The 26,100-nt window shown below is 43.3% G+C and overlaps 1 protein-coding gene across 1 annotated transcript; it reads right to left on the bottom strand.

Moving 5' to 3' along the window:
* Nucleotides 1-1,945: 1,945 nt before the first annotated feature.
* On the bottom strand, nt 1,946-26,094 carry LOC103051498 (N-acetylglucosamine-6-sulfatase-like). The gene is made up of 13 exons (XM_007429988.3): nt 25,620-26,094; nt 17,324-17,383; nt 16,452-16,655; nt 16,293-16,358; nt 14,736-14,834; nt 12,962-13,126; nt 11,111-11,193; nt 10,379-10,497; nt 9,532-9,635; nt 8,642-8,743; nt 7,541-7,651; nt 3,942-4,049; nt 1,946-2,324 (listed from the first exon to the last, which is right to left on the bottom strand). The coding sequence occupies exons 1-13, from the start codon at nt 25,815-25,817 to the stop codon at nt 2,181-2,183; spliced, it is 1,563 nt and encodes a 520-aa protein (XP_007430050.2). The 5' UTR covers nt 25,818-26,094; the 3' UTR covers nt 1,946-2,180.
* Between the last annotated feature and the right edge of the window lie 6 nt (nt 26,095-26,100).

The following is a 26,100-nucleotide window of genomic DNA, read 5'->3' as shown; positions in this document are numbered from 1 at the left end:
TTTTCTTTCTTTCTCTTTCTCCTTCCTTCCTTTCTTCCTTCCTCCCTCCCTCCTTCTTTCTTTCTCTCCTCCCTCCCTCCCTCCCTCCCTTCCTTCCTTCCTCTCTCCCTCCCTTTTCTTTCTCCTTCCTTCCTTCCTTCCTTCCTTCGTCCCTCCCTCCCTCCCTCCTTCCCCTTTCTCTTTTTCTTTCTTTCTTTCTTTCTCTCTTTTTTTCTTTCTTTTTCTTTCTTTCTTTCTTTCTTTCTTTTTCTTTCTTTCTTTTCTTTCTTTTTCTTTCCCTCCCTCCCTCCCTCCCTCCCTCCCTTTCATAATTATGCATTCCATTTTTATTCTGTTGGTTTTATTGTACATCACCTGGAGTCGGTTTGGAGTTGGGTGGCACCTAAATTGAATAAGTTAAATTAGATTGAATTTCCATCCTAATCTCCACCCAGGAACCAGTATGCCAACTGTCTGAATGTGATGTGTGAGGACAACGGGCCAACATCTCCTTTTCATTTAGGGACTTGTTTGGCTACTGAAATGAAATGGATTCAAATCCTACAAAAAGAAGGCAGTTTTTCTTGGACCTTTGGACCAAGTGATGGAGCACGGGTCAAGAAACTGTGATCTAGTAAGGTGATAATATTTGCATTTCTGAAGCAACCAGATGTAGGAAATGTGCATGAAATCTAACTTAGAAAGGAAGCCATTGGACAAATAAATCAAGTTCTGTTGCCCTTAACCCTTGGAGATGGTTTCAGTTGGCCTGAATTCTGTACTCAGAGTTGGTTACCCCCATTTTCCATTTTTATCCTTTCAGGCCTCTTAAACCTACCCCTTCATGTGCTTCCCTAGTAACAGGTTTGCTAGTTGTACACCATGCAAATGGACCTCTGATATGGGTGTCGACTGGTGTCAGACAAATCAGGATACAAAGGAACTGATCTCTCTCCAGTGAAGCAAGAATTAGCTCTGGCTTAAAATAAATATTGCAGAACCCCTTTTCCCAGAAAATGACCAGGCTCAAATTGTCCTACTTTGGACACATGATGCAAAGACCCAGCTCTCTGGAGGAGGCTGTGATGCTGGGAAAGGTGGAAGGAAAGAAAAGAAGAGGACTACCACCAGCAAGGGGGATGGACTCAGTTACAGTGGTGATGGGTGCACCATTGGAGGACCTGAAGGACCAGGTTGGGGACAGATCATCATGGAGAAAATCTATCTATGTGGTTGGTAAGAGTCAACAATGACTTGATGGCACATAATCAATAAAAAAACAGCACTTCTAAACCAAAGGAGTTTTTGGCTGCATTCATACATTGTGCTAAGCGATAGTTCACTTAACAAATTAAATCAAGGTAACCAAATTATTGTTCAATGAGATGTACAAGCCCAACTTCGTGTGGTTGTAATGCAGGGAGTCTGGTTCTCCATGGCATGGATGACACAAAAATGCAAGACCAGCTTTTCTAATAAACAAACCCTTTATTCCATTTCTTTTCACAGTATGAAGGTAGAAAGCAATTGCCCATAACTCCCATGGACTACATGAGAGGACCCAATCAAAGTGTCTAAATAGGCAGGATTTAAAAAAAAAAAAATCACAATGATCACTGCAGGTATCTGTAGAACCTCCAGATCTCAGCCAGTGCAAGAAAGGAAGGAGATGAACATGGAGGGAAACCAGCCCATGTTAATCAATGACTAAACAGAGAGAATCTTCCCCACCTCCCACCTAACCTGGTGGGCAGAGCAAGATGGGGTATGTAGCCTCAAAGATAGCAGTTGCTACAGGAAGTTGTAGTCCAAGAACATTTGGAAAGCTCCAAATTGAGGACAGGGTCAGCACTGATTGGGTCAGTTATGTTCTTCACTGTGAAATGAGACTGCATTGCCAACTTCCTGGCCAAAGAGACAGGATAAGCAATGAAAAGAGAGACAAGGCACTAGAATTTCATAGGCCGTCTTTTGGAAGGGTTATAGCCTCTGATCTTCACCCATATTTTCCCTTCTGCTCTACCCCAATCCTATTCCAGCACAGGAAATTCCAAACTTGGGGCTTAAGATCGAGCAATCCTGAACTAAAAGGCAACACCAGATTGGCTTCAGTTTAAAGACAGGAAGAAGCCAGGCCACTAAATCGGGAGGAAAGGGAGAGGCATCTTGGACTCTTTGTCATGGTCAAAGTGCTCAAATCCTCAGGAACGGCAGCTGATGCCTGAACAAGCTTGCAGTTTTATCAGCCTTTGGTTCATCTGCTCCAGCACTGAAGGGTCCACACTCTTGGCCACATTAAAGAGCTGGTGTGGATCTGCAGTCAGATTGTAGACTTCCACAAAATTCTGCAAGAGAAAAGAGGATGTGCAACGAAGGTCAGGAGTCAGGCTCTCCTGAAGAACAGAAGACAAAATCCTGCCTCAGAGGGGAGGAACTAAAACCCAGGCCACTCACAGCTTTCTGAGAAGCCAACACCATCAAAATTGTCTTCCCCTCACAAGGTCACCCTTCATACCTGGAAAAAGACTCCATCAGCTTGGGAGAAACAACTTGGGAGAATCATCTCTTAGAACTTCTTGAAGTCACCATAAAAACAAGACTCATTTCTTTCAAGCTAAAATTACAGCCCCTCACTCCTATTCACCTTCCTAGTTGGGTCTTTGGGCACTGTTAGCTTGAGGGCAAGGTTGGTCTCTTTTTATTGATCTATAAATCCTTTGGGGAACCTTTCTGGCTAATGGGCAAGCAGGATACAAAAATGATATACTAATTTGTGGACTTGTAAATAGAATAGGAATTTTGAGAGCATATTTTTCGGTGCTTTGTGCTAAGGGGAAGGTTTGCCCATCCATAAAAATAGCTTCCTTGTTGTATCTAGCCAAACCCACCCATTTTCCAGAAGATAAACTGGGAACATTGCAGCCCACCACACACCTTTCTGCTCTCCAGGATGGTCCTCACCACCAACACTTAGCTTAACTCTCTCTTTTTTCTAGACAAGTAGTAACATGCCAAAGAAAGCCCTCGGTGGCAGCCTCTCATTCTTATTGCTAGAAAATGCTAGAGGGAAAAACTATGCTGGAGGCATCTTGGCTTTTAAAGTAGCTTTTAAGTACAGCCCACAACCATATAATTGGGACAGCCTACAAATACTGCAAATAAAACATTAAAATATAAATAAAGGGCGGGGGGGGGGACAAGGGAGTTGGGAATTAAACTGAATTCTCCTTTGCCAGAGGTCTTCAAACAGAGGCTTGATGATCATGTCAGAGATCCTCTGGTGGATCTCACCCTAAGGATGTGGTTGGACTAGATGACCTTGAGGTCCCTTCCAACTCTAAAGGTTTTATCATTCCAACTCCTAACCAATAAATGCCCCCAAATTGCCTCCAGGATGGAGGCTTGTGGAAGGGGAGTGATCACCAGCCCCAATATATTTAGAAGTCACCATGTTGTACTCAAAAATAAAACCCTAAAGGTAGAAGGGCCCGTTTAGCTATCAAGTTCCACCCCCTAATCAATATGGAAATCCAAATTAAAATGGAATCTCCTTCCTGTAATTTAAGGCCATGATTCTATACCCTGCCTTCTGGGCCAAAAGATGAGAGCTCTTACACATTGGAGGCCTTGGCTGGGAAGCAAATATTTTCAGAAATTCTGGAGAGTTGCCACCACTCTCAGCCCATGTCCACTTTCCCATCCTGGCCTCTTCCAGATCTGCTGGGACTGTAACTTTCAGAAATTTGGAGAAGCCTGCCCTAAAATATGCCCCAGAGCACTTGCCAGGCTGTGTTTGCTAGCAAACACAATCAACATGGAAAGGAATTCTCTTGGTGCAGGAAGCTCTGAGCGCTACATGATCATTCTTGGTGGCCTAATTCCCAGCTCTTTGGGACCTAGCCCAGAACTTCTTCAGCCAGCTTGAATTTCTAGAGAGGGCAAGACAAACCATGTCTGCTTACCTCTTTATCAGCAAACTCACAGTACTGCATGTTCACAGCACTCATAGTGCGCACGCAAGCGTATGTGTTGTTGTAGGCATCTTCGCACACACAGTCAGGGAAGCATTGCTGTACAAAGCAGAGTTGGGAAAGGGAGAGACTTTTTGTGAACTGAACATCTATGCAAGAACTTGCATTCTTCTGCCAAGAGCAAGTGAGGCTAGCGAGGGTCGACCGATCAGCATCAAAACAGAGTCAATGAACATGAAGGGGAGGAGAAGGAGAATGCTGCCGCCCCGTTTGGCAACCACATGGGGCCAAAGCTTCTTCGTTGGTAAAGAGGGCATAGCTAGCTGGCTGGCCGGAGCAGATTTATTTCTTATTTATTGATCTTATCCAGTATTTCTCAGCCTTGGCAACTTTAAGAGGTGTGGACTTCAACTCCCAGAATTCCCCAGCCAACCTCTTAAAGTTGCCAAGGTTGAGAAACACCAATCTAATCAATTGATATGGCCCCCCACTTCACAACAGCAACTCTTATTGGCTTACATAGGATTAAAGCCACCGATATAGTTAAACAATAGTAAATAGTCATAATGGCAACCAAGAACCACGTCAATTATCAACAAAAGCACCACCATCTCATGGGCCCAATTCACCTCCAAACTCCCATGTCTGGGATCCCCCTTGGTTTTTCTCCTAGACCCCAAATCAGCAGGAGGGAAAGGAGAAATTTCACCCCCTCCGCCTCCCTTTGCAGCACATCCATTTCATTGTCCTCTGTCACAAGCAACGTGCAACACTCCTGCCCTCCCATGAAGCAATGGTGAGCAAGGTGCCCAGGGGTGGGAGACCATGTCAACCCAGAAATGTGACAATGCCAGAAAGCAGCTTACAACAGCTTTCTCGGATGCTAGTCAGGGCTTGAGTTGGACTGTAGGAAAATGATGGGAAGGGCCAAACGAACATCTGCTTTGCATAGACAAATGCACCAGCGTGGTCAGGAACCGAAAGGTGATCGGCGATGGGCGCTCCCTTCGGGAGGGTGAAAGAGCATCACTGTTTCTCAGAAGTCAAATGAGACAGTGTTCGATGGCTGGTGTGGGTCTTCCGGGCTGTGTGGCCGTGGTCTTGAAGTTTTGTTTCCTAACGTTTCGCCAGCACCTGTGACTGGCATCTTCAGAGTGCAGGAGCACAGACAGGAGCAGTTCTCTCTGTGCCCAGGGTGATGTGACCCTTTTTGTGGGTATTTATAGAGATCTGGGGGGAAGGGAGGGGGAGATTGGGGGTGTGTGGGTGGGGTTGGGTTACTGAGTGGCTGCTTGCTTTGGTGTCAGCATCTGTGTGTATCTTCCTGGGGATTAGGCAGGGTTTTTTCTTCTATTGAATTGTTAACGATTCAATAGAAGAAAAAACCCTGCCTAATCCCCAGGAAGATACACACAGATGCTGACACCAAAGCAAGCAGCCACTCAGTAACCCAACCCCACCCACACACACCCAATCTCCCCCTCCCTTTCCCCCCAGATCTCTATAAATACCCACAAAAAGGGTCACATCACCCTGGGCACAGAGAGAACTGCTCCTGTCTGTGCTCCTGCACTCTGAAGATGCCGGTCACAGGTGCTGGCGAAACGTTAGGAAACAAAACTTCAAGAACACAGCCACACAGCCCAGAAGACCCACACCAGCCATCGTATGCCGGCCATGAAAGCCTTCGACAATACAGAGACAGTGTTCATTTATTAGAGTTTTATTCCATCTTTCCTCCATGATTCTCTTCTCAATTATATTCTCATGACAATCCTCAGCTAAAATAGGTTGACGAAGGCAGTGTTTCTCAACCTCTGCAACTTTAAGCAATGCGGATTTCAACTCCCAGAATTCCCCCAGCCAGCATGCTGACTGGGGTAATTCTGGGAGTTGAAGTCTGCATGGATTCAAGTTGCAGAGGTTGAGCAACACTGGACTAAGCCAAGGTCATTCAATAAAATGTATTATTTTGTCTACTTTGGATAGCTCAGAATATGTTTAATAGAGGTTGGTGACAGTCATCTTTTGGTTGAAGGTGCAACTCAGGAATTAGAAATGAACTCATATCATTTTGTCTTGTCCTATTGTTGTCATAGTTTGGATAGATGTCAACAAGATTATTAATAAGACTCTAGAATGTTCATTACGCGTTAAAGATGCATATACAATTTCCTTTTTCCCTTTACTATGATTAATTTTGAAGTATATTATTACTGTTGCATGCATCTATACTTTTCATTCTGTTGATACATTTAGCAGAATGAAATCAATTTTTAAAAATGCTACTGAGTGGGGGTTGAACATGAATCTTGCAAAAAGACAGCGGCCTTTTGCAAGAACTGGGTCCATTCTGTGATTTCATGTGATGGTGGTTTGGTTTTTGATGCCTTCGAGTCAGTGTTGATTCCTGGTGAGTATCTGGACTAGTCCCTGCAGTTTTCTTGGCAAGATTTTCAGAATTGGTTTGCCATTTACTCCTTCTTAGGGCTGAGAAAGAGGGACTGGCCCAAAGTCACCCAGCTGGCTTTGTGTCTAAGGCAAGACTAGACCTCATAGTCTCCTGTTTTTTAGCTTGGTACCTTTATCCATTGTGACGTTACAGGCACCAAAAATTAAAACTGACCCAAGTAATCTGGACAGGTCTTGTATATACACAAATATTTGAATGGATGTAAGTTTGTGTACACACACACACACACACACAGAAGATGTGGGGGTTCAGCTTCATATTGCTTTTTCTCTCTTGGACCAGAATTTCTGCCTGCACTCCCTAGACATCAACCTGAATATGTATGAACCGTTCCATAAAAGCCATGTTAGACAGCTTTGTGGCAGCAATAATAGCGTTAGTCTCTGTGCAAAGTCAACATCTGGCAAGGTCTTTAGAAATTGGCATTTTTGCATGAGCAACCTGGGGGAAGGCAAAGCTTCAGGATTTGCATACCTCCAACGATTCCGCACAGCTAACAAAGCTGGCCTGAGCTATGTAAAATAAGGAAGTCTTCAACATGTCTCTAACTGATGCTGGAGAACCTGAACGGGAATTAGCTACTGCTGTACACCTAAGTCATGGTTGGCCATTGTGGGAACAGAGCAACAAAGCAGACAGGGGTTCGATCAGACACAGCAGGATTTTTCTAAGATGCATTTTTTCTCTTGTAAAGAGGGAATGTCTTTTTTTAAGAATGTCTAGCTTCTACTGCCCAGAAGCTTTGCATCACAAGTCCCATAATCCCTTGCCATCGGCCATGCTGGCTAGATGGGTAGGGGAACTCCTAGCTTACTGGAGAACTGCCTACCCATCTTTGTTGGGGTCTACTGCAGCTACCTATTAATCCAGAACTATACCTTACCTCTTTTTTTCCCCTAGAAGGGTTTTCTTCACATGCAAAACAAATTAAAATTGAGCAAACTAAAATTACCCAGACGAAATTAAGCAGCAGCGAGTGGCTTTCAGAACTAAAATAAATATCTGCAAATGAAGGAGATATCTTCTGACCTTCCATCATGGATACAGATAGCAGAATCAACATTTTGTAATGAAATATGGACTAATATGGGAAAAACAGGCAGACACGGATACTTACTGACACTCCTGGTCCCAAGATCGGACAGTCAGGGTCCTTGGTTGCATAGCCTTCTCCAGTGTATTGCACCAGGAAGTCTGACCGCCACCCAGCCCTCTGTGTCTGGTTCACCTGCATGAAAGGAGATACATTTCAAGAAGCACGCCTGAATAGAAAACCCTCTCTCTTTTTCCATCATGGCTTCTAAATATGTTTCAGACACCTTCCTTGGTGCCCTGTGAGGCTTCCTTGCCCACCCGACCTAAAAGAGAGAGAGAGAAAGATTAAAAGATTCTTTAATAAATAAATAAAGTAGGAAACTGCCATTGCCTTCCCCTAGAGCACCACAAGGTAGTCCAACCCTAGATTTTAAGTCTTTGGGCTCAAGCCCAACATCTAGAAGAACTGAGCACAGCTCTGAGAGATGCCCTGGAGAGGTGAGGTGTCCTCCTTCTCTACATCTATTCCAAGTGGATGTTGGAGACCCATCTGGGGAAAAAGTTTTCATTTGAATTCCTGCATTGATCAGAGAGTTGGACTTGAAGTTCTCAATGGCCTCTTCCAACTCAAGACCTTTCCATGTCTGTTAGAATATGAAGGTTGAAAGGTTTGATCTCTCCTTTGAGTAATGAATGCATCTTCTAAAGTTATAGGTTTCTTTTTGTTTTTGTTTAGTTTCTGCTTTTTGTACGTATCTCTATATGCATGTATGAAAGTTTGTGTTTGTGAGTGTGCACATGCGTACATCTATTCTCTTCCAAACTGTTTTCAGTCATTGTATGTTTAAAACACAGAGCCACAGAAGAATATTTAAAGGTATGGGAATGGCACAGCGGTCTCTCCCCATGCAGAACCCTCAGAGATATATTCATTTATTTGAATTTATTAGAGATCTGCTTAAGCCCCATGAATTTATTAGAGGTCTGCTTACACCCTATGAGTCTCAAGTTCACATTCTGCAATGTGATTCAGCAATACATAAAAGGGCCACATGCAGGTTCCAAGCAAAGCGCTCCTTTGTAGACACCGCAAACTGAAAAAAACCTGATCTGTTCCTCAGAAAAGCTTTCTAATGGGATTCTTCCATTGGGCTTTATTCCAAAGTTGAAGGCAGGTTATTACCAAGAGGGGCAAAAAGGAGGCACCGTCCATGCTGGTCTGAGAGGCATTGATTCCTGCAATGTCCAGGAAGGTAGGTCCCAGATCTATATTGAGGATGGGTTCCTGAGAGGAAGAGAAGAGATGTTCAGAAAGCAATTCAGGGCAATGGTTCCCTACCTACAAGTCTCGTCTTCATGCATAACAAAATACTTCCATCTGTAGGAAGCTAATACATCAGGGAGAAGGATACAAACATAGTTTCCACCCTGACATGTTCCCTTTCTAACTCCTTGGATTTACAGTAAGCACCTTTTTCAGCCTCTGTTTTGGAATGTCAAAACCTGACTTAAGTTTTGCATACAAAAAAATCCAGATAGCGTAGAAATAAAAGCTGTATCTACAACAACCCTACTACCAATGAGCTGTAATACAGGGAGTCCCCAGGTTAAGAACGCCTGGGTTACAGACGACCCATAGTTAAGAACAGAGCCTATTGTAGTAAAATTCAAGTTAATTACACAATGGTTCAAGTTCATTACACAATACAACCTATATAGTATTATACAATAATACTGTTCTGACTTACGTATATACAAATTTGACTTAAGGACAGACCTTGAGAACAGAACTCGTTCTTAAACTGGGGACTACCTGTATCTACAGATTTAGATGACCCAAAGATTAAAAGAAAAAAAATACGTCCCATAAGATGACAATCTGATCTCCAAGTATCTTTGAGGCCACCAATAGTCCTTCCCTTGTCCAACTCAATAGGGATAAATTATGTTCATCTAACTCATAACTCATCATCTCCCCATTTTAAATGAAGATGCCCTCCACAAAGCCTGTGCTACACTGTGGCATTATAGCTCCTCCAACTGAGACCCTTACCCTGGAACAAGTAAACCTACCAGGTATGTTTGATTTCCTTTAATACCTGGGCCTCGCACCAGCAAGGGCACCCGGATATCAAACTCGTAAAGTTGCCGCTTGTCAATGGGCAGTGAAAATTGACCTGGAGAAAACCCCCCAAAGATAGAAGAACAGACAGAAAGGGGATATCATTCAATATGGATGATTTGCAGCTACAAAAAAGAAACATTCTTCAGCAGGTGCAAATATTCGGTTTGGAGATTTGATTCAAAGGCAATTCAATCCAATCTCCAAAGCGAATTTCCAGATCAAACTGAGACATCAAATTGTCAAATTGGTTCAAACAACTCACGTAGGGATGGAGAGAAACCTATTTTTTTCCAGATCAATTCAGAAGCTGGAATGGAATCAATCTATGCCTCCTTTTCCATCCTCTTAATAGCCATACATTATTACCTTCCCAAACATGTGCCTACATTTATTTCTCCTCCCTGTCATGCCTCTTTCCTTTCCTTCTGAATCTTGTTTTTTTATGATAATTAGCCACCCAACAGGGACCCTCCTATTACTGACTTCTGGAAGCCCCTCTGGGTGGCTCGTTTAACTGAAGAGAGAATCAAAATACTATGAATGTTTGCTGAGGCATCTGATTTGATGGTAGGGCTTCTTCATATTTTCTGTTGCTTTTCTGCTTTAATTGTTATGATAGTTAACTGTGGTAGTTATGGTCTATTATTAAAGCTAATTTTGAATATTAATGGTCAGAGCACAGATATCTGGTAGAAAGGATACACACTCCCAATATTCTCTGAGGACATTTTTTTAACGGCTCCCTCTCTGTTTCTCCCTTCACAAGGTTTCTTGAAAACATCTGCTTCAACTTACCTGTGTGGTAACCATGATCTGAGGTATAGAATACGTATGTGCTGTCCAGCAAATTAAGAGACTTCAGCTGATCCAGCACTTTCTCTACCATATCATCTACTGACAACAGAGTTTGCCACCTGCAGATAAAGGAGAAACCATCATACATCTGTGTGCACTGGTGGGCCTCGTGCTCATTTTTCCTGATAGCCCCCTCGAGTTTCTATGATAAGAGCTTAACCTCATGGTTCCTGTTGATCAGTCTATTAATAAAAATGACCTGCATTATTTCTGTGGCCATGTGCCTTGTCGGGTACACTGATCGCCAGCTAACTGGAATGTCATCATGGTGGGTCAAAAAACTCAATGGGTTCTGCTAAAATAACTGTAACCATTTTCTGCCTAATGATTGGGTTTACATGTCGCACTAAGCCATCCTGTGGTTTGTTCCTTTGTGGCTTTGTATCTTGTGGGAACCCAACTACTGTGGCTTTGTGAACTGCACTTTATGGCTTCTTGGGATATATAAAAAGCCATTCGGTATTGTAAGCCATAGTTTATGACTTACGACAACGTGTGAATCCAATAAATTATGGACAATTCAACAAACCACAGGTAACAAGCAACGGTGGCTTGCAGAAATGGGTGGATGGTGCTCCTTTCATCAAGTCAGTCCAAGAGAATTGGCTTCAGAGGGTCCTTCCTCGCTCCCCTTCCCACACTTTTGGCAATGGTGAACTAACATTTTCTTACCGGGCTTTATAAACGTTGTCCAAGAACTCAATGGAGCTGTTTGACATTGGTGTCTTCGCTTGTTTTATCAGCCAATGCTTGTCCTATAAAAGGAGAAAGACCCCGAAGTTCCAGAGATACCAAATGACTCCAGGATGAATATTAGATAGGGAGGATCTCTAAAAGGACCCCCCATATAGTAATCTAAGTGGGGTGCGCAAACATGGGGCCTGAGGGATACCTTCCAATAGCATGCTAGAACTCCATCAGTAAATAAAAATATTTTTTTTAAAAAATGGGTAAAATCTTTGTGAGATTGTTGACTCTCATACAGTGTGTGCCTTACTTATTTATTCCATTGAGATGGCCACCCACTCACCAAGTGACTCTCATGACATTTTGGGCAAGAATGCCAACATCTCATGAGCTCCCAGAGATGTATTTTAACCATTTTTACTTGTAGGCTGATTGGGCAGTGAGCACTTTAAAGGCTGCTAACCTTGGCATGAATTAGGACTTGGTCTTGTATTTGGAAAAAGCAACCAAGGGATTCCAAATGAGGCTGTCATTTGTGAAATGTTTACAAAGAGCTTGAACGATGCCACCTTCCTTTTAGAATCTAGCCACACTTGCTAAGGTCTTCCCCCCACCTAATTGCAGAAGAAGCTGGTCATGGTAACAGAATGGTACAATTTGCCAACAGACAGGAAAATGTACAACCTGGGAAGAATTTTCTCTGGATAATAGGTTAGGGATCCCTCTTTTTTTGATGACTTGCTACACATTCCTGGCTACTGGAACATTTCTGTCCTACAGAACAAGTCCTTACTTTCAAAGCTAGTTTGTGTTCAAACCCCTACAAGAAATGAAGATAGCAACACTACTTCCAAGTCAGTCATGGCTGTATAGCTGCAACCCACTTACAGAACTTTTGTTTTTATTTCATTTTTAAGAACAACGTTTCCCTACACTTGAATGGGACACTCCAAAAGAGCACAAAAGTTATCTTTTTTTTTAATGTAAAGAAGGCAGAGGAGTGGAAATGATTCCTCAACTAGTTTACTTCAAATAACTCCTTCCTTTGGGAAAGAGAACTTGGGAGAACAAAAATGTGGAAACAGTCTCTCCAAAGTGTCTCTATCGTTTGGAGAAAAGGGAGTTCACTATGGGAGAAATGGACAAGTTCCCATCATAGCCGAAACTGACTGGGGAAAGCAAGCAATTATACAGGTAGTCCTCGCTGAATAACCACAATAGGAACCAGAAAATTGGTCATTAAACAGGGCGGTCATTAAGTGAGTCACATGACCAGACCTGATTTTATGACCATTTTATGGTCGTTAAGCAAATCACTGTGATTGTTAAGCAAATCATGTGGTCATTAAGTGAATCCAGCTTCCCCAATGGACATTTTTGCTGGAATTCATTTAATGACCACATGATTTGCTTAACAAACACATGATTCACTTAACGACCACAGTGGCTCACTTAATGGCCATCATAAAAAAGGTCACAAATCATGATTTATATGGCATAAGGCATGCATGCCTTTTAAAATAAATAACTAATTTTAAACACAAACACAGAAGAACACGCTCATATGATACTGCAAAGATCCTGTTTAAAGATAATTGGTAGAAGAGTAAAATCTGTTAAGAGACCAGCAAAATGTGCTATAGATGTCCTGAAGCGTAAGCAGTTTCCATCTTAAAATGCAAAAAAAAAGGGTTGTGCTGCTAAACCTTAATCTGGAGCACCCACAGAATCAGTTTCCAGTCTGGAAAACTGCTTTAAAAGGTCTTCTCCAGTCCTGCTTTAATCTGCTTTGTTGCCACTGAGATCATGAACCACCTTGAATGCTTTGGTGCTCACCTTCCCATGCACATTGAAACTGCCATCGCGAGGTGCCTTGAGGGTACCGTAGGCTGACTTGTAGAGAGGAGCCACTGTCCAGGGTGAGCGTGCAGCAGGCGGGGCTAATACCATGAGAAAGGGAGGGCGCGAAAGCTTCTGTAGGAACTCCAGGCTCCGGTTGGTCTGCCACACAGAAAGATTGGGGAGGGTCGCGGAAGATGGGAAAGGGCGTAAGCGGAGAGACCACCACCAGAGGACATCAGAAGGAATCTGCTTGTACTTTTTCAGACCAACACCTTTTTAAAAAGGCATACGCTTTCATGAGCTGCAGCTCACTTCATCGTAGGATCATGAACTAGGTGAACACCGCAGGAATATTAAGAGTAGCATGAACTGGAACAATGTTAAGAAGGAATCCGAGAGCACCTTTTCAGATGAGCACATTTGATTAAAAGAAAGCTTCTGCTTTTCGATAAAATGTGTTCGTCTGAAAAGATGCTACCAGATTCCTTCTGAGTTTTTGTCACCCTAGACCAGGGTTTATGCATGGCAAAGGTCTCAGAAGGGGCCCTCCCTAGTTTCTTGGATTGTAAAGGCGAGGGGGAAGAGAGGTACTTTCAGACTTGCAAGATTCTGTTCACGTAACCTTACAATAAAGTTAGAACTAGTACTTCTGGGTGTGCTTCTTATCTGGACAACCTTGCAAGGCTGACACCCTCTTATTCTGAAAACAAACTGCAAAATTGCAAAAAACAAGAGCGATGGTAAAATAAGTCCCCAGCCTGAGTATTTCTGGCCTGGTGCTAGGATATGTGAACAGGATCTCAGGGTCGTAGCTTATCACTAACTGAAAGTCACCAGCAGTGCAGCAGCGTCTGCTAAAAAAAGTGAATAGAATTTCAGGTTCCATTAAGAGATTGTAGTGTCCAAATCAGAGAAAGTGATACAATTCTTCCACTCTCTTCTGGTCCTTACCTCAAATCTGAACACTACCTTTTACGAAAAATTCAGAGAAACTGCAACCAGTTCAAAGAAACACAACAAATGACAAAGCCTTATGTATGCTCAGCCGTGCCAAAAGATCACTAAAGGAGAAATGATAGCACTTTCAAGGACACTGAAGACTCCAACCTAGCTTCTGTCCTCCCAGAATATGGAGCACAGAGGGGTCATAAGATACCCAATGGCAAACCTGGCTTAAAAGTTAGGAGACACTTCCTAATAAGAATATTTTGATAGTAAACCCATTTATCCAGAGAGGAAGTAGACTCTTCTTCATTGGATTGTCTCCTGAAGATGCTTTAATCTGGAGCAATAGGGTGGTTTCCATGGCTTTTTCCAGACCTAGGCAATATGAACTATGCCAATGAAATGCCAATGCCAGTGGAATGCCAATGCCAAAGACTTGGAAGCAATTTGTTCTCCACTCTAGCTCCTTCACGGATGGAGGGAAGTGGCCCCAGGGCAAAGGGGCCTTGCTGGTATTGGCTGATGACACAGAACAGGAACACTCTGAGCCTAAGCAAAGGGTTTACCTCCCAGTACCCGAACAGCCTAACTCTTTAGGAGGGCAGCTGAAGATCTGGCATCAGGGATATCTGCCGGGAACGGTTAAGAAAAAGTCAAGATGGCAGCCACGATGTGACCGAAGCTCTGCCTGTTTTTTATGGGCAATGCACATGACATTTTTTATGCGTTGTGGCTCCATCTTGACTTTTTTGAGCAGACCCTGCAGACACCTGTACGCAGCACCACCGTGGAGGTGAAGCCCAGGAGGAAGTGTATGACTCACGAGGAGGTCTGTGAGATAGTCCTCTTCATAGTGGTCCCCGTGTTTCTCCTCGTGCCCATTTATTGAAAGGGTGTAGTTGTAGTACTTGGAATTGCCCACCTGTGGGAGGAGGCACATGGGCCTGTTAGACATCGGGGGGGTTATCTCTTTATTTAAAGTATTTTTACATCGCTTGCTCTTAAAAAAAACTTCACAGCAGTTTACATTACACTCAAAATGATTAAATGGCAAGTTAAAACAAATGGATATAAAGCCAATGTTAAAACATTAGATAACATAGACAGGATAAATAAGCAATTGAGTGGGGCTTCTGAAGCTGTGGGTCGTGGCAAAACATGGGGAGGGTGTGCCAAAGGGTGAGCCCTCAGACTGGGTTGGCTCATCCAGGCAGAGTGGAAAGAATGCCTCCTCCTCCTCTGATGAAGTTTGCATACGGGGGTGGCTGGGTGGGGTGTGCTCGGCCCCCTCCCCATTACGGGGTGGCTGCAGCTTGCCCTGAAAGGCGAAAGTTGCCTTGGGTTTTCCTCCAGAGTCCTCAAAATCTTTCGGAGATGGGACCCCTTAGAGGAGATAGAAGGCCTGGGGAGGGGAAGCCGAGCTGGAAAGGGGACAGGGCTGACAGCCTGGGATTGCCACTGAAGAAGTCCAAAAAGTCCCCCCTCCCGCAAAAAAAAGCTTGGCTCCCCAAACCATTGGACAGGACAACCATATATACCAAGATCTCACCCGTTCCCAGTGGGAAGAGCAAGCCACCTTTGGACAAGGTTGGGGGTGGATGGGGGGAGGCAGTGATATAATTTATACAGATCTGGCTTCCCCTGTTTTGTGAAGTTAGTCCTCCTAGATGGTGAACCTTGGCTTATGGCTGAACATGCTCTGTGAGTTGAGTCAACTGTGGCTTAGTCAGCAAAGCATGGTTAAGAAACTATGGCTTAGTGCAATGTGTTAATCCAGCTACTTTTGCTTTCTTGTTCCATCTTCAACCACTGTGGAGATGTGATAGCCACATCTTAGCCACGGAGACATACTTGGCTTGTAGAAATTCCAAGTCTGGTCTCCAGCTTTTACTTAATGGGATTACAGTCTAATTGATGGGAAAAATCTCGTTGTGGATTTCAGAAATGCTGGACTGGATAGATCCATTTTGAACCTAGAAGGAATCTTCCTGTATTTATATGCTAGCTACTAAATCTAATTTTCAGCATGTTTCTACCCAACCTCAAAGTATCCCAGTATTAAGACACATCTAACTTCCTTTTCAAGCCCATGGGTGGTTCTTCTAGCAACTTTTATATTTGAGAACAGAGACTTAAATCTAGCTTTCCACAGCTCAGCATTCCATGGGGGAGGGGGGGCAAACTTGCTCTCCCAGCTGTGGTGGAACTCCAGCTCTCATTAATCCAAAAATCAGCCAAGCCAGCTGTGGCTGATGGGAACTGGAGTCCAACACCACCTGTGGGGTGCAGCCATCCACCCTGGTGGATCTGTCCTGTGGACTTCCCTCAAGCATTCCGTTCCAGGGGAAACTTAGAAGAAACAATGTGCTGTTCTACTCACCAGACCTAGCCAATAGGTCCATCCCATGGGGACGTGCTGAACACCACCTGCTTTGGGGATCCCATACTGTAAGAAAGGAGAAGTGTTGGTGGAAGTGCAGCAGGTAGACTTGTACAATCACTAAAGGAAGAGTGTTTGGAGGGAAACACTTTGCTCTACCTGATTGAGATATTTGCCAGCGTAGAAGGTCTGATAACCTTGCTTCTGCAGGTAAACCGGGAAGGTTAAGGGTTCCTGATATTTCTGCCAGGCAGGGCTGCTGCAATTCCCCTCCAAGGAATTGTTCCTCACCAAGTGGTTGTGGGGATACAAGCCTGTCAGGATGCTGCTGCGGCTGGGACAGCACAGGGGGGTCACTGCAAACTAAAAACAGCCAAATCAGTTGGGAAGGGGTATCGCTTTTACTCACCATCTACTCCAAAGTAGCACAACTCAAGAACTTTTCCAAGCTTCTCTTCCTAGATACAACCTGGGCACCTTGAAGGCACCTAGAATCCTCTAAAGGTTAACCAAGTTTATTTCCAAGGTGAGAGATGGCAGAAGCTATTAAACTGAAGAATGGAGAGAAACCTAAATGCCTCTATTTAATGTTAATTAAATGCATGCTTAAAAGAAGTAAAAGATGTTTTTGTCAACAGCTTTGCACCATGGTTCCAAAAACCTGACCTAGATTCCCAGGTTTGATTGGAAAAAAAAGTGCTTATGTCTTAAAAACAGTAATAACTCTTGGGGAATGGATGCTGGTTGGACTTTTCAATCCTGTTGCAAAATAAACCCTATTCTGTAAATCAGCCTTCCCTGCTCCATGCCCCCCCCAGGTGTCAGACTACAATTCCTATCCTCCCCAGGATAGGGGGAGGATGCTGTGGCCTACACATTTGGAAGACCCTACTTTGGGAAAGACTAGAGTTCCAAGACTTCTGTAGGCATGAAGATAAGAAAGTTGGGTTTGCTCTGAATGAGAGTGACCTTCCCCCCACAGGTGACACTTATCCATAGCAAACCTGAAACCACATTTTTGGGATACTTACGGCATTAGCAAAGGAAGCCCCAAACTGACCAATCAGCATTTGGGTCTTCTTCATGGGGGTCTGAAAATTGAAGTAAAAAGTCAGGTTGAAGCCTTCAAAACAAGATTACTAAACAGCCCCTTCCATAGAACAACTTCTACTCTTATATCCTTGGGACAGATGTTTGCAAGAGGCACTACCTAGCATAGTTTCATTCCACGCTGCCACCCTACAGATGAGTTGGAACTGCACTCCCAGAACCACCAGCTGACATGGCCTTGGCCAATTTTTAAGGAGTTGCGCTCTCAAATCCCCAATTCATCTGGAAGGCATCGACTGATGGAAGGCACATTTAGGGCATGGGACATGAAATGTAATCTGTACCTCCAGGTTCAGAGCATCTTCAGAGCATAAAGGTCCAATTCAAGGTGTTGGTTATTACCTTTAAAGCCCTACATGGCATGGGTCCAGGCTACCCGAGGGACCGTCTTACCTCTGTCACATCAACCCGTCCCACCTGGTCGGGCAGAGAGAGCATGTTGAGGATCCCATCAGCAAAGAGAATGTTGGGTGGTGAGGCCAGGAGGAGAGTCTTTTCTGCCATTGCCCCCACCGTTTGGAATATTCTCCCCCCCAGAGATGTGGCGGGCCCCTACCCTCCTGGCTTTCCAGAAAGGACTAAAGACCTGGCTGTGCCAGCTAGCATGGGGTGACAAGAATCTTACCCAATCCTGGGGGTGGCTGGTGCCCTGATGATGCTCCCTGAGCCTAATACTCGCCAATTACCATCAATTCTTGGAATGTATTTCTTATTTATTTAGGACTACTTTTACATTGTATGTTTATCTTCTCTGTAAACCACCCAGAGTTGCTTTTTAACGAGATGGACAGTGACAAATGTGATAGATAGATAGATAGATAGATAGATAGATAGATAGATAGATAGATAGATAGATAGATAGATAGATAGATAGATATCTTCCCATACACTGATTCCATCATCTCAAGCCACATATATTGATTGCCCTCTGCATTTGAAGGCCAATCTTTGAACCTGCTGCAAGTATTAATTACAACTTTATTTCCTGAAATCTTTGATCTTCTGTCAAAAAGTGGCCCCTTTTGCCAATGGTGACCTAATGACTCCCTACAGCAGGGTTCCTCAACCTTGGCGACTTGAAGATGTGTGGACTTCAACTCCCAGAATTCCCTAGCTGGATGGGGAATTCTGGGAGTTGTAGTCCACACATCTTCAAGTCACCAAGACTGAGGAACCCTGCCTTACAGTACAGCTATTTGATGGATGGCTGTAATCATTTCTGTTCTGGATCTTGAGAGAAGAAAGGAAAGAGTCTGTCCTTTCTCACTGTTCTTCATGCAAATTTAGCTGACTCTAAAATGGGGAACAGAACTTTGGCAAAATAACCAGATATTCTTCTGAAACATACAGGCTTTCTGGAGTTTCACTGAGCTAACCCAACAAATAATGATAACATAATAGTGATGCAAAGAAAATTCAAAATCATCTGTTAGTGTTTTACAAATAGTGACACGCAGCTTAAATGTGTAGTCTAAGAATGAAAGTTGAAAAGAGGAAGAGAAAAGAAACAGAAAAGGGCTGGCCATTTGAATCACAGCAAAATAATTCTAGAAAAATTTAATCAGGTTGTTTGAAAATCTTCTAAGAGATTCAGAAGTTGACCAAAACCATGTGTTAGCATATTTCAGCTGCAAAATGAACTGCTGATTCATCCTTCCAACGTTGTATAATCACTATTTTGGCCTCCCTTCAGCGTCTGGTGACCTTCTGAACAGCTAAACAAGGTTGAACCTGGTTAGTTCAGAACATCTCAGGATGGTGTAGCTATACAAAGGCAATAGGGCAGCTGCAGGCCAGATTAGAGAACAGACAGGTTCTCAAAACTAGCCTCCTTAGTTCATTCTCTTCCAAGGTTGGGGAATCGGTGCCCCTCCAGATGTTACTAAATTAGAATTCCTAGCAGTGCCCGTCAGCCTAGTCAATGGCCAGGCATGGTGGGAACTACACCAGTTCAAAAAGTTCAGAGGGCTACAGGGTCCCCCTCTCACTGACCATTCTCCCCTACAAGAAAGCGCTTCCAAGCAGATAGATTTTCTTCCCCAAATGATTTACCCTCAGCGCAAACTAACACTGTGGAAGTTAGTAATCGCATTCCTCTGGTTAACCCTTCTCAGAGTAAGTGCTTAAGGGTGACTAGGATACCCACTGAGATGTCCTCAGCCTGCTGCTCGGCATATCATAATATGCTTTTCAGAAGAAAGCAGACCATCCAGAAAAGTTTTGGCTTCTTGTGGTTCGAAAAATGCAGATTTTATATCCTGCCCTCATTTACATTGGGGGTATTGCATCATACCCAAAGGCTGTCACATGAATTTGATCATGCTTGAACAATTTCTCTTTCAGAAGAGAGAAAGGCCACAGCCACAACCATGAACTGCTCCTATGCTCCTAGCTCAGGTGACTTCTGCTTCCTCCAGTTGCCAACACAGAGCACTTTGAGAAGAGATCTGGCTTTTTTTGAAAAAAGACATTTCCTCCCTTTCCCTTTTGCATTGATTCTTATAGGTCCCTTTATCATCATCTTCTTCTTCTTCTCCTTCTCCTTCTTCTTCTTTTTAGTCAATTATTCTGTAATCTATTCTTATATAAATATTACAAGAACAAAGGAAATGCCAGAATAAGCATCTTCAAGACAAAGGGATGGAAAAACATCTGGCCAGATGTCCGGTAGGCCTAATCCAGCCTACCAAACCGACTGTGATGTCTTCAGAGAAGCTCCCCCCCTCACCCCTTTGTATACTCTAGGATGAAAACGGCATTCACACTGGCAAGATACCAGCAACCGTTTGCTTTTTCAGTTATATCAAAAAATTGTACTGATACATTTCAACTAGCAGGTGGATCCAAGATGGTGATAGAGTGACAGCTCCGTAAAGGGCTCTTGAAACTTTTCTCATCTCAGTGCTTTTATTTAGTTTTATTCAAGTAGTTTTAGTAATTAGTTTGCTATCCTAACTTCAAACAGTAATCAAGGATGCGAAATTATAAAGCAGGAACAAAAGAGAATTTGAAAAGAAAGATTAAAAGGAGGCACGGACCGGAGATCCAGCCGAGAGGAAACCCCCAACGAGACAAGGCTGCAATGACTTTTAGGCCACCAGAGATAAAGGACCTACACCAGCTTAAGGACACAGTGTGTCAGTCTCCTTTTCCTTCTCCTTTCTCCATTAACAATTCTTACTCCTCTTTGGATTGGGAAGTGGATGATTGCCCTTACTCTGAAAATGTGGCTCTGCTCAGAGAAAGAGGGGAGGATGGTGTTTATATCAGGAAGAATTTAGATGGAGACCTGGATCTGGTTGCTAAAATTGCCTCTTAACAGCTCAAACAGTCACTGCTATATTCCATCAGCTTCTGGATGCTCACAAAAAAATAGATGAATTAAAGACTTTAATAGAAAAGCATATCCCCAAATCAGTTAAGGAAACAAATAGCAAGTCATACATTCCGAAACTAACCCACAGAGAGTACAGTCTGTACACACATTTCCAGTTAAAGAAGATATTGGGGAGAAACTAATCTTGCAGAGACACAGGATCTTGCTTCAAGTTGCTGATATGCAAAGGCAGGTGGCATAAGAGATGAGTAATATTAAACTCCCTTTCTCAACATCTTCAGTGTAGGGTACACTCTAATTGGGAACCCACACAATTTGTTCTTTGTCTAAAATTATGATTATAATTTTAACCATAATTATAATTATGGGTGCAAAATCAATGCTATGGAAACTGACAGACTCCCAAAATTGTGTTTGTTAGAACAGACAAAATCTCAGTTACAGACTTCTTGGATAGTACAACTGACAAATGACATTAGGAGCTGTGGTCTCCCTGTCTCATGTCCAATTGTTTCCAGAGAACAAGCGAAAAAGATTCCCACACAAAGAATCTTGGATATAGAAGCATAAAAAGATACAGCCACCCTTAGTAAGGTTGGCTCACTGAAATGGATGAGCCATTATAAATGCACCTTCCAAATTGCCAAGTATTTAAACACAGAAATGCCCATATATCTTAGGGCAGCATTTACTTGATCAAGATTTGAGCAGTTGGACACAATGGTTAAATATGGAAGATTTAACCAAGTCCCTTACAATGAACGCACTTGTATTTGTAGAGCTCCAGAGATAGAAGACATAGCACATATATTATTTGAATGTCAACTATATAAAGAAGAGAAGGATCAGTATCTTGGACCGCACATTAGATGAATGATCTATTGGGATCCTTAGATTAAAACAACATATTTAATGTCCGGTCAGAATTCAAAAATTACATATAATACAGCCCTTTATTTGAACAAAACAGTACAGTTGAGATCTGCATATGTGGATCTGATCGGAGTAAATTGTAGGGGTGATACAGAAATATGATTTGCATCTTTTTTCTTTCTTTTTTGATATTAATTTTAATTTGTTTCTCTTATCCTATTTTTAATATATGTCTTATGTTATATATGTTTTATATTGTGTATCCTGATATGGCCTAGTGGCTAATCAATAATAATAAACTAAACTAAACCTGCAAGCATTTGTATCTGCCAGGCCATGGTCTGGCAGAGAAAGTCATGCTTCTGCAACTTTAAAGATCTGCTGGAACTGGATAATGATTGGGGATGGATTGGAGAGGTGGCCCACACCCTTCCAAGTCTAAGAACATCCTGAGCAAGGAAAAGGTATGGACCTCAGGCTCAATCAATTTCTTCTGTCTCTTCTGAAAAAGAAAATTTGCAGCATTTTTTGAGTGGGCTAGGAGGCCATCAAGCCAACTCACTATCATGCCTGGTAGGGTCATTCATCAGAACAGGAAATTGGTCTGTGCTTTCACATGGAGATGAAACATCCTTTATGACTGGAGAAAACCAGCAGAGAACTGAAACTTCCTACACAGCACTTGTTTGTGGTTTCTGCTAACCCACATGGTCCACACTAACATTTCCTTCTTTCATCTGTTGGACTTACAAAGCATCATCTTCCAAAGTCTACAAGCAGCAGTGAATAGAGCAGTTCACATGCTGTTCAACCAAACATTCCCTTGGTGCTAAAAATCTGGAGGACTTTCACACAGAGAGTGTTTCTCATGGATTTCTGGTGGAGTGAAGAAGGCTCCCCAAAAGCAGAGCTGACAATTGCGGCAGAATGAAGAGCCGGTGAGGAGACTGGCTCTTTGTAATTCCTCTCTGGACAAGGAGAGGACTTGAGATTGCCCACAAGTACTCCAGACAGTTGCTCCTCACAAGGAGACCACAAGAGAGAGGTCTCCGGCAGGTTTATAGTTCTGGGAGATGAAGGAATACTCATCTTGCTCAAACTGCAGTTGGTGCCTATAAAAGGACACTGGGTTTGCATACTTCCTTTTCTAATCACTTTCGGAAATTGCTTATTAACTGCTTTTCAGCTTAGGAACCTTTGGATCAACAAGTCTGAAAACACCAGATGAGTTTCCTTCAATGAAAGGAAGTGAAAGAAGTTTTAAATACAAGTTAAGGATTTAAAAAAAAAATTTTCTGGAATAAACAGCAAAAGGGTAATTAAAACTTTGATCTGAGAAAGTTACAAACAGACTAAAAGTCCAGATAAATTTGAGATAAGATTTTGGAATTAATTATAAAGAACGCTTCCCATGGGAAAATGCTTTTGTTTTGAATTCTTTAAAAAAAAAAAAGACTTTAAAAATTGGACACTAGAGGGAACTATAAGGAACTAAACATTACAATTAAAGGAGAACATTTAAATTTGATTTACAAATACAGAATGAAGCAAAATATTTTAACATTGGACATACTGAAGAATAGTTTTGAACAACGGACTCAGAAGTTAATTTTAAGAGTGTCTGCCTCTGTAGACAGACTGTGTTTAAAAGATGTTATGAAAGAGGAACAAGTTTTAACTGACAAGATTGAGACTGATCTGAGAGTGGATTTAAAAATGACAGGCTACAAGACTGACATGGAAAAAGATGCTACACTGGACATACAAAAGAAACTGACTGAGGTCTTAATAATTAAAAGGGATATGCAAATAACCAAGAGGATGACCTGGATAATTTTCCTACATTTGATTTACAAAAGACGCTTGTTAAAGCTTTGAGGAATTTTGTGAGAAGGGACAAAGAAAAAATGAAAAGAAATCAAGTTCTAGGACATTTTTTGAAGGGACTAAAGATCAAGATTGTTAGAAGGAATCTAAAGTTGGTTTATTTGATCAAGGTTAAAATAGATATGTTATTATCTCTGGTAATCCCTAATGGACTTTTGCTGACATCAGGACTGAAATCATGAGGCTTTAAGGGTTTATAGATAAGAGAGAAGATTCCAGAAGAAGAGATCATTTGTTGAAGGTGGTAAGTTACTAAAATCATTTATACTTGTTGTGATGAAGGGAGAAGTCATTTCTTTTCTTTTTCTTACTATATTCTTATTTTTTATTTCTTTTCTATTTTTTCTTTCTATATTTTTTTCTTTTCTGCACCTTCTATTTTTTATTTTTATTCCTTTTTTTTTAGCTTGTATTAGTTTGTATTGTTGCAATCGTAATTTTTAATAAAATTACTACATTAAAAAAAAAAGATTTGGCTTCTCAGATGTTCCTCCTTGTGGTTACAATTCTCTCTTCAGGCCAGCAACAGCACACGAGCTGACACAAATGTGCCAACTCCCCATACAGTAATTCAGAAACCTGCTAGCAACACTGCAGCTTCTTCTCTCAGCAAAAACCTGAGAGGACCTTTTGATCAGAACTGTTTTCCTTTCCCTCAAACTGGGGTGAACACCTGCATAGTTAGTGCTGAAAAGAGGTGGCCTAATTTCCTGCCATTTTGCAGGACAGACACAAAAGTATGCTGTGAGTCCTAAAGTAGTGTTAAAAGAACAGACTGACCTTCCAGGTAGTGGCAAACCAAACTTGCTGGATTGTTACAAAGCTAAGCAGGGTCAGACTTGGTAAACATATAGATGGGTGACCACCAAAGCTACAGACCCCAATGAGTTTGTTTTTGCTTTTTAAATTTTTAAATTTAAATTTTTTTTTAAATTCGGGAAGAAGGGACTAAAACGCCACGTCTGAATTGTTGCCAAGAAAACAACATAGCTTTGCCCTTTTAATTACCAGAAATCAAGTTTGGTTTTATGTTCATATGAGACAAACATGCCCCCAGAGAAATAAAGGGACCCACATCATAAATAGGTTTATCGACGGGGTTCAGCAGCAGCCTTTCAAGAAGCAATTGGTCAGTCTTCTGTGAGAAAAAAATGTTAATTTGCAGAATTCCTTCCTTCCTTCCTTTATTCATTCTTTCCAAGCCAAGCAGCCTTCTGCATCACCTCTCCTAATCTTTACATTGCTGTGCTCACGTCCTTCCTATATTTATTAACATTCGTTATTCACATGAACAGTCATTATTTATCTTTATTTACATGCATATGTTTTGGAGCACCTCCTCTACATACTGAGCAGTGAGCAAGTTCCCCTTTCATCGCCCCTTGCCATTAGACGAATAATATGAATAACTCACATTAACCATTTATTACTTTTAAATCACATTAACAGGCGAGCTGCTGATTAATATTATTCATTTGTGCTGCTATCAGACCACCTGTTCCTACCCTCCGTTTCCATTCTGTGGAGGGGGTGGGAAAGGTTTCTAAGGTCTGCTGTGCTAAGAACCCGAACAATGATCATTGCGGAGGGTCACCCCTTCGAGGTAGGCCAGGTCAGGAAACAGACTCCACAAGGACTACTAGAACTTTATCGTCGTAGGGTGGGATGTCAGAATCTCAAAAGCCTGATGGATTTTCCTTCTCCCCCTCTTATACTTCAGAGCAGTGTTTCTCAACTTGGCAGCTTTCAGAGGGGGGGGGACTTCAACTCCCAGAATTCCCCAGCCTGGCTGGGGAATTCTGGGAGTTGAAGTCCCCCCCCTCTGAAAGCTGCCAAGTTGAGAAACACTGCCCAAGAGAATCAAGGCGGGGCCACCTTGAGTCTCTTTCTCACCCCTTCCTCCCATACAGGGCTAAGCGGGAAGCGTTCCTTCTTCGGCAAAATACGCCTGGTAGCAACCCGAGAATCGCAGCCCCATGTTCCTCAGCAGCCGTTCACCCTCTGTGCCCACTGGCCCTTCGGAGACCACTCCCCGCAGAGCCAGCAGGCAGCCTTGGCTGGCGCTTAGCGCGAGACCCTTCCAGAGGGCGCCCGGTTGGAGACACACGCCGGAGTCTTACCATTCCCCCCAGCACCAGGTCCTGGTCATCGGTGAGGAGGAGGACGATGTTGGCCCGTCTCCGCTCGCCCCCGCCGGCTTCTCCGCCCCCTGCAACCAGCAGCAGCAGCAGCAGCAGCAGCAGCCGCCCGGGCAGAGCGCCCTCCCCGCGGAGCCCCCCCCGCCTCCCCAAGCCCCTCCCGGGCCGGGTGGGCGCCATCCTCCCTCCGCGGCGGCGAGGAGGCAACTTGCGAGCGCTGCCCGAGCGGAGCGGGGCAGAGCAACTTTCAGGAAGTGCCCGTGCCCTTGTGCTCCGCGTCAGAGGACAAAGGTTGGCAAGCGCCGCTCCGGGCTCCCCCGCGGCGCTTCGGCCGCCTCCCCAGCCGGGCCGGGCCGCAGAGCCGCTGGCTGCCCACCCCCGGCTCCCGCGCCGAAGCCCCCCGCGCCCCGGCCCCGGGGCAGACGCCGAGCGCACCGCTTCGGCCCATGGACCCGGGGCAGGG

The sequence above is a fragment of the Python bivittatus genome, unplaced genomic scaffold (genome assembly GCF_059951505.1).
Source record: "Python bivittatus isolate LINGU-HERP-01145 unplaced genomic scaffold, Pbiv_v1 ctg000680_np1212, whole genome shotgun sequence".
Lineage (NCBI taxonomy): Eukaryota > Metazoa > Chordata > Lepidosauria > Squamata > Pythonidae > Python > Python bivittatus.
Note: the sequence above shows the minus strand (reverse complement) of the source record. Positions and strands in the feature narration are given on the sequence as shown.